The 21,820-nt window shown below is 38.4% G+C and overlaps 1 protein-coding gene across 7 annotated transcripts in view; it reads left to right on the top strand.

The window, feature by feature from the left end:
• Positions 1-21,820, top strand: part of NME7 (NME/NM23 family member 7) — a 171,996-nt gene that overhangs the window by 121,554 nt on the left and 28,622 nt on the right. For 6 of the 7 annotated variants that reach the window (XM_014556069.2, XM_032463786.1, XM_006173248.3 and 3 more), the window contains exon 11: positions 7,084-7,191. In XM_014556069.2, coding sequence (XP_014411555.1) covers positions 7,084-7,191 — 108 coding nt within the window. Of the gene's footprint in view, positions 1-7,083; positions 7,201-21,820 lie in introns of those variants that run through there. The other variant, XM_032463785.1, reaches the window with a different exon arrangement.

The following is a 21,820-nucleotide window of genomic DNA, read 5'->3' on the forward strand; positions in this document are numbered from 1 at the left end:
TGGAACTTTGTGTTGCTTTTATTTACCTGGTACTCATTTCTGCTTCATTAAGGGAAGGGAGCCATGCATGGGAGGATGGTTTTTACCGCACAATATAGGAAGCAGGAGGAGCGTGGCTCTAATAGGAAGAATTAGGGAAAATCTGCCGGGAAATTTAGGGGGAAATGACCCACGAAGGATTATTCTGGGCTTTCACTTTAAGCATTTCAGTGTTTTTCACTTTTATAGGCATACATGATATTTTATAGTGATCAAAACTAAAATAAATGTACCAATCCCTTTGTAAAAAAAAAGATCCAAAATGAGAGCCTAAATTTTAACAGCAGATATGAAGAAAATACTTGTTCTCTTTCTTTATGCTTCATTATTATCATTTACCTAAACAAAATATACTATACATGTAAAAATACTTCATATTTTCTGAGATTTGTTTATAAATTATTATTTAATGTAAATGTCTTATTGCATGATGTAAACTTTTATCTTCATTCTAAAACGATCATTAAAATTATTGAGAGTTGTTATATATTTATTAAAAGATACTTGAATATTTGGTTGGGTCACTTTTGACACATATCAGCATATACCCTTTATTGCTTGAAGAACTATCTCATTTTAGTTTCCTTTTAATTCTAAGGTTATATTAATAAAACTAAAAGCCACTATCTATCTGAATGTTTACCATATGGCAGACACTGTTCGAAATACTTTTACTTCTTTAATCCTCACAACAACATCAGCGTTAAGTCGTATTTTTTCACTATTTTACAAATGAGAACGTTACAACAAGCAGTAAGTTTAAGCCTTGTGGCGTGGCTACACAACCAGTAAGTGGCAGAGGCAAAATTCAAATCCAGAGGGCTTTCCTCCACACCTCTCATTCTTCAGTACTATGTCCTGGCTCCCTGAATAGAAGTGTTGTCATTTTATGTCAGTCAGCACATATTTAGCAAACATTTACTGTGTTTTTAAATAAGACATAGAATATCAAGGGAGTTTTATAGCATGTTAAAGGGCAGAGAGTCTAATGGGAACTTATTAAACTGGCGCAGAAAACGGTATAAATTGCAAGTCAGAGGCCTACAATAGGAGCATAATTCCTGTAGGAACAGTGGAAAAGGAAGGATTGCTCTGGGAGGAACTCAAGTTAGTTTTATAGAGGAAGTTATATTATTGGGACTTAAGGTTTCAGGGAAGATGTGAGTGAGGCCCGAAAGGTAGATGTAGGCAGAACGTGGAAGAATTAAATGCCACACTAAGGAGCTTAGGCCATAGGAAGTGAGTGGCATGATCGTATCTGTGTTTAGGCACAAAATTATAGCAACGTGAAAAATGAAATAGAGATAGCTTTTTGGGTTTGGGGAAATAGAGGTGTCAGTAGGATGAGTTCTCATCAGCATGGCAGACAGCCACAAGCGCCCATCACTTCTTGCCTTGCTAATCCTCAGAAATTACAGGCATTATGTTTTCTTTTATCTTCTTGTATTTTAAAGAGTAAATCTCCAGCAGTGCTGGAAAACAAGAAAGGGTGCCTACCATTAGCAGACCATTAACTTTGAAAAGCAGAAAGGCAGATAGGATTGGAGAACCATACACTAAAGCATGCAGGAGAGGACTGGTCTGAAGGAGGAGGGGTCTGGCGGCACATCAGACCCTGTGGATGCCTTGCGGAGGAGGGACCTGGAGCCGTCTGCAGGGCGACTCGGGAGGAGGCTGCATAAAGAGCAGCAGAGTGAATCAGCCTCTTCACCCTCCCTTGCTTATGCTGAGCAGAAGGCGGCTGATGCTGTTAGCTACAGTACCGGTGTGGTGCATGTGGGGCTTTAGCTAGAGACAATGTGATGGGTAGATAGCTAGTGACACCCAGGAAAAATGGGAAGCCCTACTTCTGTAAGAAAAATAACCAGCACCTGTCCGTATGTCCCCAGCATCTCTTACACATAAACAGAGAATTCCAAACCAAGATAAAGGGCCAGGAATTAGCAACCATTTGAAGTTAACCCATGCCATAAAGAAGACACCAAACACAGCACACAGAACCAATACCTAAGGAAAACAAATTGAGCTAATGAAAGTCTTTAAAACAATACAGTCAGTAGCCCCAGGAAGACTGAAGGGAATATTGGATCCATAAAAATAACTATAGCTATGGAAAGCTTAAACTATAATTTTTGAAATGTCAAAATTCTTAGCAAATGAGTAGAAGTGTGCAGGGGACCCAGTTTAGAAACAAATTAGTGAGGTGACAGATCAAATGGAGGAATTGTCCCAGAATGTAACCCAAAAAGACAATTAGATGGAAAATAGGGGGGAAAAGAGAGGGAAGGTAGAACCAGAAGTTTCAATATCGATTGCATAGAAGTGGCTAAAGGAAAGAAGAGATAAAATGGAGGAGAGAAAATAATAATAAAAATAATAGAAGCTGACTGAAATGTATGTCTTCAAATTGGATTAGACTGTTGAGTATGGAGCAGAATGACTGGTAAATGGCCAATGCCCAGATAAAGAGATAATGCAAAACCTTCCAGAAAAGAGAATGGTAATCAGACTGCAGGCATCCGCAGTGCCATATTTGTCATATATGTTGTACATTCTGCATGAATTGTATGTGAATCTGCACATCTTTGTGTATGTATGTGCGTGTGCACCTGCATGTGTGTGCACGTGTGTGTGTAACTGGTCACTGCTGTGGAGGGCCACTCAGATCCGCCTCTGCCCTTCAGGACTGCAGTGCCCATTCCCCAGCTGCTGGAAGTGCTGGCAGCTGACAGTGATGCAGCAAGTCCCTCGCCAGAAATTGCTCTCTGCCGAAGAAAGTTAGCTTGCACAAGGACATGCCCCCTTCCCTGGAACAGCCTATATCCAGTGACTTGTCACTTTGGAGAGATAAAGATCTGACCCCTTTGCTTCAATGGAGGACAACTCTGAAGTTCCAGAGCTCCTTGTAAGATTATCTGGGGGCAACTCTTGTTAGTGCTTTGAAGTTCAACCTCTCCCTCCGCCCAACCCTGTTTTCCTCACAAGTATAGATCCTGAGGCCACTCCTCAGGAAACTTCCAGCATGCAGATCTCCATCTCAGAGTTGGTTTCCCCAAGAATGCAACCTGTGACAGTATTCTTCTCAACTACCCATGAGACATTTGCTAAAACTTAGTACATATTAAGAAAATGTCAACAAGTTCCTTCAAAAGAAGACCAGAGGCCACATTCTCTGACCACAGTACAATAGATTAGCTGTTAACAACCTCCCCACACCACACCCCCTTCCCAGCACACACACACCTCTTCGGAGTTCAAGGGCTGTGCATGTAGCAGGCACGTACATGAAAGTAATATTTTAATGAATACGGTGAGCACCAAATAAAAGTGGGTAGAGAACAAGTTCTTATGAAACAGTTTAATCAGAGTGACTCATTTTGAAGTGTTTGCCCCCTAATCTGAAATGATAAGAAACGGAAAAGTGCTCACCTTTCATTCACCTTTCATAGTTTTACAGAGTACATCTTACTTCACAGAGTGGCAGCTTACCACCACGTAGGTAGAGTAGGTGTTTAACATTGGGTGCTTCATTGCTTGGAAAATTACGGGGAACAGAAAATAATGAATATGAAATAAAGTATGAAGTCAGCCTTATTTTCTAGTTTATCAAAATGTTTTTCTTAAATTTGATACAGTTATAACTGACATTTGATAGAAACCTTGAAAATAAGACTTCAGTAACTCACTAAATAAACGCCTTTAAAATGTGCTTAAGTGATGGACTCACAGACGGGGATGCTGCTCAGAATCCTTGCACCATACACTCCACCCGTCCTAATTCCGGTGCTCTGTATATTCATACAGGTAATCCACTCCGTACCTTGGCCTCTCCATCTGTTGTTCTCCTTTCTTCCAGCCAGCTTGCCCTCCATCTGACCTCAGCCATGGTTATACCTTAAAACTGGTCGTTATAAATCTCTGTAACTCCCTCTCTGCCTACCCCCAGTAATTCCCACTTTAAATATCCTATCTCTTAACTTTACAGCTTGTTTCTTCTGACACACTGATTTCCATAATCACTTCATCCCACTAGGAGCGCTGATCCATCGATCTGCCTTTTCCTTGTCTCTGACCCCTCCACCACCCCCTCCTCCCAGGGCCTCACTTACTTTCTTACTCAATTAAAAGTTTTTGTCCGTCATCATCATTTCTTTACATATACCCTCAACTCCCTCATCCCTCTCTTGTTTTGTTGTTTTCTCTTGCTGAAACCCCAAACCTCATTATCTAACCTTTCAGTGTTCTACCTAACCTTTCTTTGCTTGCACCTGTGCAGCTGAATATGCTGGAGAGGAACACACAACTGTCCTAAATGATCTCCCTCTGCGTTCTCAGTCACTAACCTCGAGCGGGCTTAGTGCTCTGAGCAGCCATATTCATTTTTCTAGTCCATTCACTTTTCTGTTCTCTTAAAATATATCTCATACCTTCTTTTTTCTCTCCTCAGATCCCAAAAGCCTCCTCCTCATCCTTTCTTTCAGCTGCTGGCAATCTTGTTGTCTTTTTCACTGGAAAATAGAATCAGTCAAAAGATAACATCTAGGGGGAATTTTAGGAATGTTCTAGGTCTTCTTTAGGGTGATGATTACCGAGTGTAAACACTTGACAAAATTCGTGGGGCAGTACACTTAACACCAATGCATGCTATCGTATGTAAGTTTTATCTCAATAAAAATTAAAAATAAAGAACTTCCGTAAGTTCCCTGCACTACATAAACTCACAAAGCTATAACTGGCCTTGTAGACTGTCTTGATGTTCAGCATGGACTTAGTCACTTGATCCCATCACTCCAGCAATCCTCTCTTCTCCTTTCTGCTTCATCAGTTTTTCCCTTTGTTGAGTCATTCCCATCAGCATGGAAACGTGCTATTATTTTTCCCACTTTGAAGACAACATCCCCTCCGCCTCAAGAAAAAAACAAAAAAACAAAAAAACTTTCTTGGTCTTACTTATCTGTCTACTTACTGCTCCATTTCTCCCTCCTTTACAGTAAAATTCCTCAGCATAGTTGCCTGTGTTTACCTTTGCCAGTTCTTCCACCCATTTTCTCTTGAAACCACAATAATCAGTCTTCCGCTTCTCTCCACTTCTCTGAAACCGCTCTAGTCAAGGATATCAGTGACTCCATACAGGTAAACCTGATGGTCACTTCTCAGTCTTTACTTGAATTAACAGGAATGTTTGTCACTGGTGATAACTGTCCTTGAAATTTTTCCTTCTCTGTCTTCTAGGAAAGGATGCTCCTGCATTTCTTCTAACCAGGCTGGCCATTCCTCTTCGGGCTCCTTTGCTCACCTCTTCTCATCTCCTTGGCTTTTTAATGACATGGTGCCCCTGTGCCTTCTCTCCTTTGTTTATACTCCACTGCCTTCATGATTTCAGCTAACCTGTCACTTTACACGCCATATATACACTCTTGCTATTGATTGCCAAATTGTTATTTGTGGTGTGGGACACTCCTCTGAACTCTAGACATGTAGGCAATCATGTATTTGATAAGCTCACTTGGATATCTAATAGGCAACTCAAACTTAATGCATTCAAAAGCAAAATCTGGGGGACCTGCCTTTCCAAATGAAGACTTATTATAACAATTAAGACAGTATAGGATAGATGTAAAAATAGACAAAAATTCCAGTGGTACCAAATGGCAAACCAAGAAACAGACCCATACATACATGGAAACCTTTTATATAATAGAGCTGTCATTGGACATTGCTGGAGAAGGAGTGAAAATTTTTAATAAATGGTGCTGGTGCAATTAAATATCCATATGGGAAAGGGTAAACTTTAAAGATTTTGGAAGACAATAGACATGAGTATCATTATGATCTTGGAGTAGGGAATAATTCCTTAAGAAACAAAAGCACAAACCATAAATGAAAAATCAATAAATTTAATTTCATTAAAATTTAGTCTTTCTGGTCATCAAAAAACATTCTAAAGAAAACTCAAAGACAAGCTTCACTGGGAAAAAGATATTATCATCATATGTAACTGACAAAAAATTAGAATTCAGAATATACTAATAGTAGCAATCAAAAAGAAAAAGAAGAACTCAGTAGAAAAATGGAGGGAAGTCAAGAACAGGCATTTTATAGGAAAGGATGTATATGAAAAATCACTCAGTTTCTTTAGTAATCAAGGAAATGTGAACTAAGAACACAGTGAGATGCCATTTCACACTTGCCAGAATGGCTAAATTAAAAAGTTAGCCAATATCAAATGCTGGTTTTGATGTGGATAGTGGGAATTCTTGTGCACTGATGGTTGAGGGCAAATTGTTACCACCATTTAAGAAAATAGTTTGACAATACTTAGTAAAAGTGAATATGGATGTGCCCTAAGATTCCAGAAAAGCTCTTGCACATGTGCACCATGTACAAGAATGCTTGTAGCAGAATTGTGGGTGTGTATGGGTGTGTGTGTGTGTGAGCTAGAATAAGAGAGAGATTGGGAAAGAGGGAGAAGGAATGAATTGAATGTTCATCAACAGGAAAATGGATAAAGTATGCTCTATCATACATTGGAATCTACATGGTAACAAAAACAAATTTAAGTTACAGCTATACATATGTACATGGACAAGTATGAAAAACCATTTTTTCCCCCTAAATGGCACGAAGCTGATACAACTATAACATTAAAAAATCTTTTGGAATCAATGCCATCAAACTAGTTCATTTTAAATCAAGTTATTAGGATCTCTGTTGTCTTTGTAAAATATAGGTCTTTCACAATAATGAACTGGGTTCATATTTTATATGACTCCCATAATCTGTTAATAAAAAGAAGGTAATTATTATTGCCCTTTAACATAGATTACAGCAGACTTTACTTTGGGTCAGAGAAAAAGCCTTCTGAGTGAACTGAAAATTTTCATTGCTCAGTTTTCATACATTCCTGCTATTTCCAGGAAAAATCCGTACCAACAATATATACATGTATTTCATTAAGGAATAATTCAAGTGCTTTGTACAGCTGGTGATTTTCTTAACACTGCATGGCTGATTTTATTCTACATGTGAATGTGTGTTTAACAGGAAATTGCCCGGCATTTACGTCCTGGAACCCTCCGAGCAATCTTTGGTAAAACTAAGATCCAGAATGCTGTCCACTGTACTGATCTGCCAGAGGATGGCCCGTTAGAGGTAAGATAAAGAAGGGTAAACACCCTGTTTCTATTTCAAGCTCATGAATAATCTCAGCAGTTCTAGTGTGTAAGGAACCTTTTCAGATTCTTGGATTACAGTGTTCCTTGGCCATTTGACGACTTCAGACTTCAACTTTAAAAGACCAAAGTGAAGGATGCTGTATATAACTGGGTAGTCTTCATAAAATTAAGGTTATTTTTCTGATTGGCCTATATTACTATGGTTTAAAAATATTTTAGAAAGTAAAAAGCTACAACATTGACTAAATAATGTGGAATTTGTTTCAGAATCAGAAAGAAATACCATTACCGGAAGTTTCTAGTCATAAAGATATATCGATGAAATTAAGAAGTTCAGTATGCAATGTGATAGCATTAAAAGTAATAACTACCATTATTGACTCTTTATATATCAGGTTCTATAATAATTATGATAAATGCGTTGTATAAATTTCTCTTGACCTCCACAGCAAGTCTGGTAAGTTGGCATTATCATGTGTGTTTTTTTCAGAAAAATGAAATTGAGACTCAGAAAGGTTAAGTAACATCCTCAAATCAAACAGCTAATATAGGACAAATTTTGACCTCTCATTTGTTTAATTAGCATAAAATAAGAAACAGTGAAAAAATACAAGAAAATGTAAGTGAAAATTGGTCTGGTTTGGGATTAAGTCATTTCTCAATTTTCAAGAAACTTGAGAGATTGACATTTTTAACTTCTTACAATTTAAAAAAATTTGTGTCAGAAGGAACTAAATGAAATTAAAAGATACGATAAATTTAATTGCTTATAGCATGAAAGTCAGAAAAATGACTGATTTCCTTAATACATATTTATTTTAGTGAGTATTGTTTTATGTCAAATCTATTGGTCTTTTTTTTTTTCCACCTTTAAAGTCATATATAGAAAAGTCTTCCCCAACATTTTGTTTTCATTTTCTCACACTGAAATACTCAACTCACTTAGAATTTATTTGATGTTTGGTGTGAGCTATGGATCTAGTCAGCTGCCACAACATTCTTTATTAAATCCTTCTGTTCTTTCATGGTTATTTCTCATGTATTGAATTCTTATGTACACTTGTGCCTGTTTCTGAACTTTCAATTTATTCCATTGGTCTGTGCTAGCAAAATTCTATTTTTATTATTGTAGTCGATTTAAACTTTTAAAAGGTTTTCTTGGTTATTCTCTTAAACTTATTTCTCAAAATGAAATTTACCAAGTTCTTTATCCCGCCCCCACAATATGCCAACGGGACTTTAACCGACATTGCAGTATGTTTATGGATTAGTGTGAGGGTGACGTGGCAAGTGGGTCCCTCCAACTGCCTGTGTGGTGTGCTGCTTTTTTTTTTTTTTTTTGATGTGCTTCTTCTTTTATGCAGACAGTAGCCTTTTTTACATGGGTCTTAGACATAGCCTGTTAAATTTATTTCTATCAGTTTTTGCTTTTGTTGCTGTAGAGAATGATTTAGCTGGCTCCATTATTTCTGGTACAATCCAAGATGTTCATCTGCTGAAATCTTATCCAAACTGTACCCTAGTATGAAATTTAGACGTAAATACTTCTGAAATGTAAAAATGTAACATTTTATTTTTACCCAAAGGATTAAATACTTACTTTAAATTTTCACCTATTTTATAAGTATTCCCTTTACCCTCTGAGAGCTTAGGATCTGTAGATTAGCCTTGAAGTCAGACGGTTGTTCAATGAAATTGAAATATGATTAACAATGAAATGTATGCCCACTGGAAAATATTATCCAAGATATGCGTGTGATTTTGCTCATGCAATTTGAAAGAGATTGTTACTACATGTAGTTTACAAAGCCATTCACTAAATGATTAAAAATCTTTCTGACGTAACTGCACAGGATATTTAATTGCAAATTAATGGCTGTGTGGTTTCGAGAATTCCTCAAAACCGGAAGTTGGAGCTCCAGCGGCCTCCTTTCACATGGCCAATGATTCATACTTGCCGAGACCTGAAATAAGTCACTTCTTCTTTCCATGCCTCACTTCTCTTATCAATAAAATGGAGTAAGGAGTGCTGATACTACCAAGGGGTGTTCTCTTAGTCCGAGGATTAACTATTTGCAGATTGTTACTTAGCTTTAAATGGCAAAGTATTATTTTAAAAACAGACAGACTAACAGAGGCCCAAAGAGTTATCTGCTCAGAGACTTTTCAAATGAAATTCAGGATGACACAAAGACAAGCTATCTGATCAGGCAAGCACATTGTACTTAGATCTACTGTTCATTAAGGGAACATCCATTAGTTATACAGTGACCATAAAATTTATTGCCCATTCCAGAATCAATCAGGATGTTGGGACGAAAGGAATAAGCCAGAACTGTCATGGGCACACTAGTTATGTGTCAAGCAGGGAAGGAAGGGAACAAGCGACTTCTCCTTTTTCTCATGTGATGTTTACTGAGCTAAGTTTTATTTGCATCATACGTGTAGAGCTCAGAAAATATGGTTTCAGTTTATATTTTTGTCACCATCAGTTGTTTTATTTACTTATTTTTACAGCAATTATAGAGTGTGTTTTACTTGCTGACATTGTGATAGGATTTCAGAGTCAAACAGGGCATTTCTTCTGTCTCACTGAGCTCACAGTAAGTTTTAGAGGTCAGGGATTTTGGCATGAATATAGAAATCTGATTTCATTAGATGTGGCTGTTGTGACACAGCCACTTTTGTGGTTATGAGCAAAAATGACAGCGTCTATATAGTAAGAGACCTTCTAGGATGTTACTTTACTGCTGAGATGCCCCGATACTCGGTTGGTAGTAGTTACAAAGGTCTTAAATCTATGCTTGAAAGAAAGCATTAATGGAAAAATATTTAACCTAACTAATAATAAAAGAAATAAAAAATATTAGTTTCCTGCTAATGGGAAAGAATTTTTAAAGTATCCATGGCCACTTCCAGTGAGGCTTCAGGAAAATAGATACCTTCATATTGCTGGCGACAGCTGTGTGGCAGCAGGTACTGAAAGACATGGGATTTTTCCATACGCTTTGTTCCAGAATTCTACTTCTTAGAATCTCACCAAAGAAGGACAGGCAGCCGCAGGACTGCTAAATGGAAAGTTCCCACACAGATGTTCATTTAGGAAGTATTTGCGGATAATTAAAATTGGAAATAGTGTGCATGTCTAAAGATTTATCAGATATTTTTTACCTCTGAAAAAACCTTCCATCAAACTCATAGTCTGCATCAGAGCTCCATCTGCATGTTTTCACAGCACCTTGCTTTCCTCTCGTGCAGTGGTATAGGGTCAACATCGCTCTGTACTCCAGGGCAAGTTACTCATCTCACTGAGCCTAGGATTCCTCATTCTGTAAAAGGAAGATAACAGTGCCTGTCTTATCAGGTTGCATAGCGCCCAGCACATAGTGATTTCCAAACAAATGATAACAAGTGTATTGTTGTTATTACCATGCATTTTGTTTACCTATATATATTTTCCCCTTGGACTTAGTACTCAAAGAGAAGAGAGTCTGGCCTGGCCTTTAAAAACTCTTTGACAAATCATCTTTGAAGGAAAAGAAAGAAGAGTTTGGTTCAATAAATTATGGTTCATGTACTCAGTACAAAAGTATGTAACATTTTTTCTTCCGTGTTGATAATGAAGACCCTATAGCAGTGGTTTCTAGCCTTGGTTGCATGTTAGAATCACCTAGGCAGTGTTTAATATACTAATGCCCAGATGCACCCTTAAACATTCTCATTAAAAAAATAATAATTTCCAGCTTATAGAAAAGTTGCAAGTACAGTCTACAAAACTTTAAAAAAATAAATAAATGTTTGGGATTAAGTTGCCACCATAATGTCCCATTTCTCTGAATACTTCAGGGTGTATTTTTAACATAAAGGGACATTGTCCTACATAACCAAATCACAAGCATCCAAATTAGGACATTAGCATCAATATGTTACTATTATCAAAGCTTTAAACTCCATTTCAAGTTTCGCCAGTTTATAGCAAATGGACTTTTAATAGCAAAAGGATCCAGGTCTGGGAATCATGCATTGCATTTAGCTTTCTCCTTTGTTTCTTACAATCTAGAACCATTTGTTAGATTTTCCTTGCCTTTCGTAACCTTGATACCTTTGAAATAATAAGCAGAGATTCTAATTTAATAGATCAGTTTATCCCTTTGCTCAAAGTACCAAGAAACTTTTCTAGATGACTTCCACCCTGTAGTCCTAACAAGACACTGACATATTTATCCTATCGTGTGGCATATATTTCTTCTGCAAAAAGTTGTTTGTTGGCTCCCCATTGTCCCTAAAAACGTGTGCTGCTTTTTTGGTTTTATGACTCAACATTGTGTGCACCTGTCCTCCGCACCCCTTCAGTGTTAGTCCCCCCTCGCATCTACGCCATTGGTGATACTCCTGAGGGTCGGTTTTACTTTCTCCTTGCTTTCTTTGTCTTTCCCAAAGCTTCACTGAAAAAACATGCATATTTCTCTGCCTTTCATTTTATTTCTGTAGTCTGTTTCCAGGACTGTCTTTCTCTGATTATCTTCAACACTTCACAGGTACTGAAGTTGAAATCCTCTAAGTTGCCAAATAAGTATATGGTAGAAAATTCAAGTGTGTTTGACTTTCAAATTCTGTATAGCAAAACGAGATACATCAGTCATTCCTGCAGATATTTACATTTTTAAAAAAATTTTTAAAATACCTTTATTGTGGTATGTATGGTTCCTGTACAATAAACTACACATATTTCAAATGTACGATTTGATGAATTTTGATAGATGTAGACACCCATGAAACCAACACAACAATCAAGATACCCAGCATTTCCATCACTCCCCAAGAGGTGCAAATTTCAAACTTCCAATTTATAAAAACTAAAAATTCATCACTAGGGACACAGCAATAAACAGGGTTTATGTAGCTCCTGCCCTCATGGAGCTTACCTTCTAGAAGATAATAATCCTAGTAAACTGGTTTTTGGGATGATGGAAAAGAGGGGTGGATCTTTCCTGTTTTCCTTTTCCAAATGTTCTATAACTTGGTTATATCACTTATTTGGTTATAAAATGAATATTTAAGAAATAAATAAAACATTTCATCATATGTATAAATAGTTGGTCAAAGCAAGTCTGAATTTGGATATATAATTATTTCTGCATTGGTTTTTGTTCTGGTACTCTCTGGGGAAAAAAAATAAGCTATTAACCAGAAATAAACATAGGTGTAGAGGGAATAAGATGATTGAACAGATCTGGATTTCATGGCTGTGGTTAGTGCAGGCCTCTGAACACACTAACACTCATAATTTATCTTTAGTTGTAGTTTCTATCTTGAAGGAAGAGTTATGATTTTTACTAGTACATTGTCCAAGAGGGAACAAGTTGTCCAAATCCAAGAGCAACTAGCTGTCTCTAAGAGATGTAAAAATAGTTTAGTAAGGCAGGAGCTTTGACCTTGAGGTAGAAAATGACAAGAGATAAGGCTGGAAAAATCAGCAAGGGCCTTGTAAAGTCGTATTAAGATGTCTGAGCTTTATCCAGAGGGCAACTATGTGTTTTACGCAGAGGCTTAGCACGATCACTCCTACCTGATAGCGATCAGGCTGGCTGCAGTGTCGAGAGCAGATGAAAGCGGGCCTGGGGAGATCAGTCTGAAGGAGACAGACTGGAGAGAAGTCTATTAAAATAATTCAGGGGAAGATGCTGGTAGTCTGAGCAGATATGACAGTAGGGGTAGCCAGAAGCGGTGAGCTTCAAAAGACATTTAGGCGGGTAGAAGTGACGGCCTCGGAGACAGACTGGATGTGGAGGGTAACCTATGGGAATGGGCACGATTAACTCCTGTCTGCAAGTGAAGATGGTGGTACAGAGACTACCCTCTTAATCTGTGATACAGATTTCTGAAAACCAAAGCTTTTTATTTTTATAAGTTTGATGGCAAAGCCTAACCTGATCTTAAATATGACTATGTACTGTCCTTCCTCAGTATCCATGGGGGATTGTTTCCAGGACCCCTACAGGTACCAAGATCTGTGGATGCTCAAGTCCCTTATATAAAATGGCATAGTATGGTTCACCCTTCATACCTATGAACCCATTTGAACCCACGGGTACAATTTTTCATATGATCCACTTAATGTGACCTTTCACACTGCTGCAGAAATATGAATGCATTAAGTGATGGGGAACTTCCCAGACTCTTTGTATAATATATCCCAGGATGGTTGTTGAAACCACCATTATCACTTCTGGGTTCCAGGCTGGAGGAATGGGAAGGGCAGGGGGCAAAAGGTGAAAAAACGCCAGCTCAGCCAGCTCCCTCCTCCCCATCCACTTTAAGAAGCTTTTCCAGAAGCCCCAGGCAACAACTTCTGCTTATGATTTATTTACTGGAATTTAGTCCCATGACTACCTCCTCCTTAAAGGGGGAGCTGGTAAATGTAGTTCTGTTGGTTGAGAACATTACTACCTCCGGGAAAAATCAAGTTTCTGTGAGAATGCAGAAAGGGAGGACGAGCACCTGGGAGATGGAGAGCAGTATCTGCCGCCAGAGGTCAACAAGGGTGACAGTGGTATTTACCTAGGGACCAGGGTTCCAGTAGAGTTGGCCCCTGCCATTCCCTAGTACAGTGGTTCTCAAGCATCCTCACCTGATCACCAGCATCTGCATCACCTGAGAACTGGGTGGGAATGAAATTCACTGGTACTACCACAGACCTACTGACTTGGAAATCCTAGGGCTCAAGCCCGGGAATCTGTGCTTTAACAAGCCTTCCTGGTGATTCCGATGCCTCTGAAGTTTGAGAATCACTGCCTGAGTGTGATGGTTCCCAGCCAATGGCATGCATTAAATCACCTATGGAGTTTTTAAAACTACATGAGCCTGGAACTCTATCATAGAAGGTTCTGGGTAAGTAAATCTTGGATGAGCTTCCTGTATCTTTATTTATTTTTTTTAAGTGGCTGGTGATTCTGATATGGCTCATAATTAAACTAGCATTTGGAAATCATTGCCATTCAGACCTTTTGGAAAAAGTTGGTCATGATTCTGCTTTTGAGGTAAACCTAGACCCTGTGAGCAGACCAGCAAAGGGATTATTTTGCTTTGAGGACTCAGTAAGAATTGGAAATACCAACAATCTCGAAATTTGAAAAGCTCTATTACCTCTTTCAGTGGATTCAATGGCAGCCAAGGGTTATTACGCTCCCCAGGGAGCCCCAATCTCTGACTGGGGGAGTCTGGCTTCTCAGGAAGGAGCCAGCCATGACCTGGTTCATTACCTGGATTTCTTGGGGGAAGGCTCATGGTCAAGGCTGCCACAATGCCCTCCTGGGAATTAACTAGAGACCTGTGTGTACGTGCACGTGAACATTGATGCATGCTAAGGCTCACAAGGCCAGAGGCCCTGGGTCTCTCACAGCTGAAAGCGGTTCTCAGATTCTTCAAATCTGCACTCACTCAGCCATTAGCCTGGGCACATGGCTCTTAGGTGTGCCAGGAACCAAGTTACGTCTTGTCCTTCCAGATGGCTGGTTGTGTAAGTTCCTTGAGGGTCTGTACCTCTCAGACTGTTGTCTGTCTAGCTCTTGCCCAGAATACTGCTCTTTGTCAATGTCTGTTGAGTTAATGCCTGAGGGGCCTGGGGGAATGTTATCATGAATGGGGACAGTGCACCTCCATCCCCCTTTCTCTTTTCATATGGCTGAAATGTCACCGCCTGATGAGGGTGAGCCCCACTTTCAAGTGCCATATGCCACAACTCCCTCCATCTACCTGTTGTCAGAAAAGTCTACTGCTGTCAGCATCTTTTATTGCTGACTGTGTATGCTGGTCACACCTGAAATACGTGCATGTGGAAAGCTGATGATTTGCATAGATTTTTCTTCCTTCTCAAATATAATGTTTCAAAAGTCTCCACATTAACCTTAAAAAATCCTGAAAATATAAGAAGCATTAGGCTATCAAATTGTAATTGTTTATGGTCCAGTTAGGATTTCATCAGAATTGGTTATTTTCTCAGATAAAAGAATCTGTAAGGAGCAATTTCATGTTCTCTCCTGTATCCTGCGGTACACGGAGTCCTTGCTAGATTGCTCCATGACTTTCACCCCAGACAGTCCTCACGCTAGCTTAGTAATAGATGGATCTCTGATGGTTCCCTCATTTAGCAGAGATAGGAGTTTAATTTTTTATTCATGACAGTCATGGGTCTCTATTAATAAAATGCTGGAATAGTTTATCCCAAATAGTCATAATACCTATTCACTTCATGGAAATTTCTATAGGCATTAATACTGTAATGTCCATGCAGTCGTTATAATGACTGAAATGACATTCCACAAAGTGCATTCACAGGTCTGCAGGTCGGTCTCAGTTCCTTAAGTACAGCCCCAGCTCCAGCTTCTTTTTTTATTGAGGTATAGCCAATTTACAATGTTGTGTTAATTTCTGGTGCACAGCATACTGATTTATTTATACATATATATATACACCCATATATATTCCTTTTCATATTCTTTTTCATTATAGGCCACTGCAAGGTATTGAATATAATTCCCTGTGCTATACAGTAGGACCTTGTTGTTCATCTATTTTATGTATAGTAGTTAGTATCTGTAAATCCCAGATTCCCAATTTATCCCTCCCCTCCTCCTCTCCCCTCTGATAACCATGTTTGTGAGTCAGTCTCTATTTTCTAAATAAGTTTATCTGTGTCCCTTTTGTTTTTTGATTCCCTGTATAAGTGATATCATATGGCAACTTTCTTTAGATCGGCTGTCTTCTCACTCTGAAAAGTAACAAGCCTAACCACTTAAAGGTCTATATTTAATATGATTATCCCACTTTTTCTAGGCATTTATAAAATCATTTATTGTAGGCTCTAGGAAATAAATCTAAATTGATCCTTTTGGAAAGATTGGTTAGTTAATAACTATGGAAAATCTGTACAAAATAAATTAGATGAAGAGTCATTGAATGAAAAATGACCTTACAGGAGTGTTAAAAAAATCTTCAGGAATTTTATCTCAGTACTTTCTCATCTTCCCTACCAATTCCCTAGCAGTGGTTCTCAAACTTTAGCAGGAGCAGAATCTCCTAGAGGGCTTTTTAAACACACTAATCGCTGGGCCCCACTCACTCCAGAGTTTCTGATCCAGTAGATCTAATTTGCTTTTCCAACAAGTTCCCAGTTAACACTGATGCCATCGGTCCAGAGTACCACACTTTGAGAACCATTGCCCTAGGCCAAAAGTCACTGCACGCTCTTACACTGTTAGGTCAAGTTGTTGTCTTGGTTAATTGTTCTCAGACGTGGGATTTCATAGTCTAGGGACATTTCGAAAAATAAGCCAAGCAATGAACAGTAACAAAACCCACACTGGGGAGAGACAGAACAATCAACTTCAAAAACTTTACCAAATGAGGATGTTAAAAAAAAATTGTTTTCCATCATTACCATCATTTTGTTTAGAAAGGGACATTTAGTTGCCAGCATCACTTAATCACCAAAGAATAGCCTGTCTCTTCAGCTGGATAAATTCAGCTTGACTCAAAGCTGACTCTATTGCTGCAACATGCCAAGGGCACAATGGTGGAGGCAGGCGGCTACAGGGACAGGCAAAACGTGGTTGCATTTTTCTGTAGATACTTTTAAAACAGTAGTAGGATCCACTAAAAGTTTTTCTACTTTTTATTTACCTGTAGAGGTAGGTTCAATGTTAGTGGGAAAATCCTGGCCTCTGCTCAGAGTGGACTACTCCTGCCAGCCCTCGGTTCACCACTGCTTCAGTGCCCTGATTTTTCCCTTTTTGCTAGAGAGCAGTGTCATGTCATCCTGGTCCTGACCCACAGCACCTGCAGAGTAGGGGACAGGAGCCGCTGGGCTAAGTTACATGTGGTCATGGAGTCCTGGAACCTTAATTTTACTCCAACCCGATATGAAATACATGTATCGTGTTTCTCAGGTCAAAGAGGAATAGAAATTATTTGAGATTTCTTTAGTCCTGAGAGTGATGATTTTATGCATATTTAAGAAAATTGCACAGATTTTTTAAACACATACAAAAAACAAAGAACAAAAGCCTTTCTAATTTGTTTGGGGAGGTAAACTGAGAATTCTTCTAACACTCTACCTGGGCTCACACACGGTGTCGTAGGTGTGAATGTTAAAAAAGAAATCTTTAAATATGAGCAACTGACAAGGGAAGAATATTCTCATTCAAAGTAGGGAGCCAGAGGTTTTTTTTTTTTTTTAATATCATTATGTCCTTCAACACTGTATGAAGAATTAAAAATTAATTTTCTCTTCTTAATCCATGACTTTTTTTTACCTTAAAAAAATTTTTTTTTAATTGAAGTACAGTCAGTTACAATGTGTCAGTTTCTGGTGTACAGCATAATATCCCAGTCATGTATATATATACATACATTCATTTACGTATTTTTTTCCATTAGAGGTTATTATAAGATATTGAACGTAGTTCCCTGTGCTATAAGACTTTTTTAATCTTTTTTTTACATTTTTTATTGCATTACAGTCATTTCACAATGTGTCAAATTCCATTGTAGAGCACAATTTTTCAGTTATACATGAACATACATATATTCATTGTCACATTTTTAATCTATTTTTATATATAGTGGCTAACATTTGTAAATCTCAAACTCCCAAATTTATCCCTTCCCACTCCCTTTCTCCAGTAACCATAAGATTGTTTACTAAGTCTGTGAGTCTGTTTCTGGTTTGTAGATGAATTCATAGTGTCCTTTTTTTTTTTTTTTTTTTTTAAAGATTCCACATATGAGTGATATTATGTGGTATTTTTCTTTTTCTTTCTGGCTTACTTCACTTAGAATGACATTCTCCAGGTCCATCCATGTTGCTGCAAATGGCATTATTTTATTCTTTTTTATGGCACATGACTAATTTTTAAAAGTTAACTGAAAAGTGTGTGTATGTTTTATTTTAATTTCATTCATTCATTGATTAGAATGTGTGATCACTTGATTAGGTGGTGTTTTGAGGACACATGTATTATATAGTCCCAGCCTTTAAGGAATTGAAAGTTTAGCTAGGAAAACAAGATAAATACACATATAAAGTTAAATTGTAATATAAAATTAAACACCAGCATAAAAAAATGTCAGGTAATGAGTGTGGGATGAAATGTCAGAGACAGTATGATGGGAGTGTAATGGAGAGCAGTATGACTGTGGCTAGAGGGACAGGGAAATTCCATTAATGAAATTGCTCTTGAGGAAGCCTTGAAGAAAAAGGCAGGTTTTTATACGCAGAGAGGAAGGGGAAATGGCAGGCTAGTTTCAGGAAAACAATGAGTTACCCAAATCTAGTTAAAGTGGAGGGTTCCTTTAGTAGGTTACAGGAGATAAACTTGGAAAGGAAAACTAGAGCTAGATTATGAAAGTTTTTGAAGGCTTTTTTTTTTTTCTGATGGCAATAATGAACATTAGGATTATGGTGATAAAAAGTAACTGCAATTTACTGAGCAGTATATACCAGGCTGTATGCTAAATGGTTTACCTGCACTGCCTAAAAGCCTTATTGGGTAGGCCTTATTCATCGCTTTTTACAGGTAAGGAGAGTGGTTCTCCCCGCGGGTGAGATGATTGGCCAGTGTCACCCCACAATTAAGTGGTGGAGAGCAGAAATCTAAACCTCCGCCTGTCCGAGTCCAAACCCTACACTTCCATCCAGTAAACCAGGTCAGGGATGGCAAAAAGGTTTCAATTCGAGCGCCAACTCTTAATTTATTTTAAGATTGCAAGACCACAGCTAAGCAGAGGAAGATATGCTGTCATGGAATACTAATGACTGCCATGAATGAGGGATGGGAGTTTGTTGGTGTGTGTGACACACAGTGGCTCCTTAGACTCTAGAAAACTGGAAACAGTCAAAGGCTTTTGAGTCGGGTGATGACCTGACAAAGTGGAGTTTCCAAAACTTTGACCAGGCAGCAGAGTTTAAGTGAATGGCTAACAGGAGTAATGGAGGCATATGCTCTCATCATCCAGTGAGAAGTCTTAAGGGCTTGGTGGCCTAAAATACTAACAGATGTTCTTTTACTTTAATCATTTCTACTGTAAAAGGTACAGTTCTTTGAATAATATCTCTCTCCTCCACTAAACTCTATATTTTTTTTGTTCATTGCTTAATTCCCCAGTGCCTACGCACTGAATGCATTTTTCTTAAATCTAGTAATGTTAAAAGTAATGGTGATAATAGTAAGCACTTACTTTGTGCCCAGTGTTGGGCTAAGTATTTTCAGCACAGTGAGTACACCTGGAACCAGACCACCTGGGCTTAAATTCAGCTCGTCCACTTACGAGCTGTTTAAGCAAGTTGTGTAAAATCTTGTGCCTCAATGCCCTCACCTTTAAGATGAGCACAGTAATAGTACTTACCTGAGAGGGTAGTTGCGAGAAATAGATTGTTTGGCATATGTAAATCAGTAAGAATAGGAAGTGTTCAGCAAATATTATTGGTTGCTATTGTGTTTATCATTATTATCGTAATCTTTACCATTACTTCATTTGGCCACTGGAAAATGCATCAGCATGAACAGGAAAACTACTTTAATGATGTGCTCATTAAGTGTCAGGCCTGTTAGACTCTTTTGCAAAAACAATATTCCAGTGAAGTTAAAACCCAAAGTATAATTTCACTGTCAGAAAACACTTAATTCTGTTTTTATCAAATACAAAGCACATACAGACCTGATTTCAAATTACATGTTTTTAAGCATAAGTCAAAGAAGCCTTTCTGTTTCAGTGTAGCCCTTTATGACTGAGCATCAGATTTTATTCCTTTGCAAGCAATCCAAAGGTCAGGACCCAGGTGCTGGCTAGCCTCAGTGCCACAGTAGCTAAACTTGGTCCTCTTGTTTTTCTGTTTTCCAACCTCTTGTCTCCTTGTATAAACTCTATTGTCTATCACCAGGCAGTAAATGAAACTCATGAATGATTCCTTTTTTAGCTGAGGTTTGAGAGGCAGAAGCTGGATGAGCTAAGAGTAAGGGAGTGAGAATACAGTTTATGTAGACAAGCAAAGCTTCCCTTGGCTGACTCCTTATTAAAAACAAATAAAATACGAACTTTCCTCCGTTCCCACTGAGTGGTGCTTGTTTCCAGTTTGTAGCCCTTCACCTTGATGACTTTCAGTTACGCTGACGTATGAATTTCAATGAGTGTGGTCAGTTCTTGGTCATTTACCAGAATGGCAAAATGAAGAGGTTTGCAAGGGCAAGGGCACTTGAAATCCGGAGAGAGCCCAGCAGCCATCTGTCCATTAAGTGCAACCTGTTCACCAAGTGACATTTTACTTTTTTGATAGTAAGTGTCCAAGTGGAATGATTTACTCTTCTACTCTTAAATTTGTTGTTTTTAGCCATCTTCTTATGAAGCTCAAAAATATTTGTTGTGGACTTAAATGTTTTATAATTAAATGAAGGTGATTAAGAATTATGAAGGGACTCAAAGTCACAAACTAGAATTTAAAAGACTGACTCATCCCAGAATTATGTAATCTAGATTTGATAAGATTATATTATAACCAAGTATAATCCTCCAGCGATAGAAATGTATAACTAAAATAGTAACCTTTCTGAGTTAAATATTACTTAAAACTAATAAATAAATATGCTCACTGGTGCTCTTATTTCCAGTAATCCTAGAGTTGAAAGAAACTTCCAGAATAGCATTGCTATGGTGTCTGCTGTGTGTACAGGCATCCTGTAAAAGAAAAAAATTGCACCAAGCCAGCACTCATGGGGGTACATGGCTTTGATCCTGATCTCAGGTAAGGGAGATGAAGTGCCCTTTTGGGCCAGAGATACTTGTGTCTCCACTGGCCCGTGTGGTGTCACATCCACATGAGTACCTCCAAGGGCTGCCTGGTCGCCTCATTTCCCTGACTCTGAAAGAATGAGGAGGAAGGTATAACCTTCCACTCCTTGTCCTTTGCTCTCTGCAGTTTGACCCTGAACTCTTGTCTCTGGTCTGCACGCTGCTTCATTTTTTAGCCAGTGACTAGGCATGATCTGAGTTAATAAATAACTGCCAGGTGACTAATTGAAGGTCCTTAGAGAGGACCTAGAAAGGAGCCTAAAACATTGTTGACCTAATCAAATTCATCCTCTTCTTCATTCATGAAATATTACTGCAACTTCCACTTTGGTGTCAGGGTAAAAGCTGCTAACCCCACTACTGTCCTTTGCCCATTAGACAGCCATGGACGTTTCTGTGTTACTAAGGGAGAAAACAGAACCGAAAGAAGTGGAAGGAAAATACTAGGCCCAGTGTTTTCAAGAACAAATGCATTAAGATTTTGCAGGTTATGTAAAGCTTCTGAAGGAACCTGAAAGGGCTTTAGTCTTCAAATGTCAAATTCCTCCACTACCACATAAATACTAATTTTGTGTAAGCAATTTTCTGTGAAGGAAATGGTAATAGTAGTTATTTCCTGTTCTCCTTTAACCTGAACATTCCTTTACCCACAAAGGTAGCAACTAGACAACTAGACAACTAGACAACATCACAGCAGAGTCACACATTCTTCTCCTGATGCAGGAATAGATGAAATGCAAGCTATTGTAGTTATTTTTTTT

This window comes from Camelus ferus, chromosome 21, assembly GCF_009834535.1.
Source record: "Camelus ferus isolate YT-003-E chromosome 21, BCGSAC_Cfer_1.0, whole genome shotgun sequence".
Lineage (NCBI taxonomy): Eukaryota > Metazoa > Chordata > Mammalia > Artiodactyla > Camelidae > Camelus > Camelus ferus.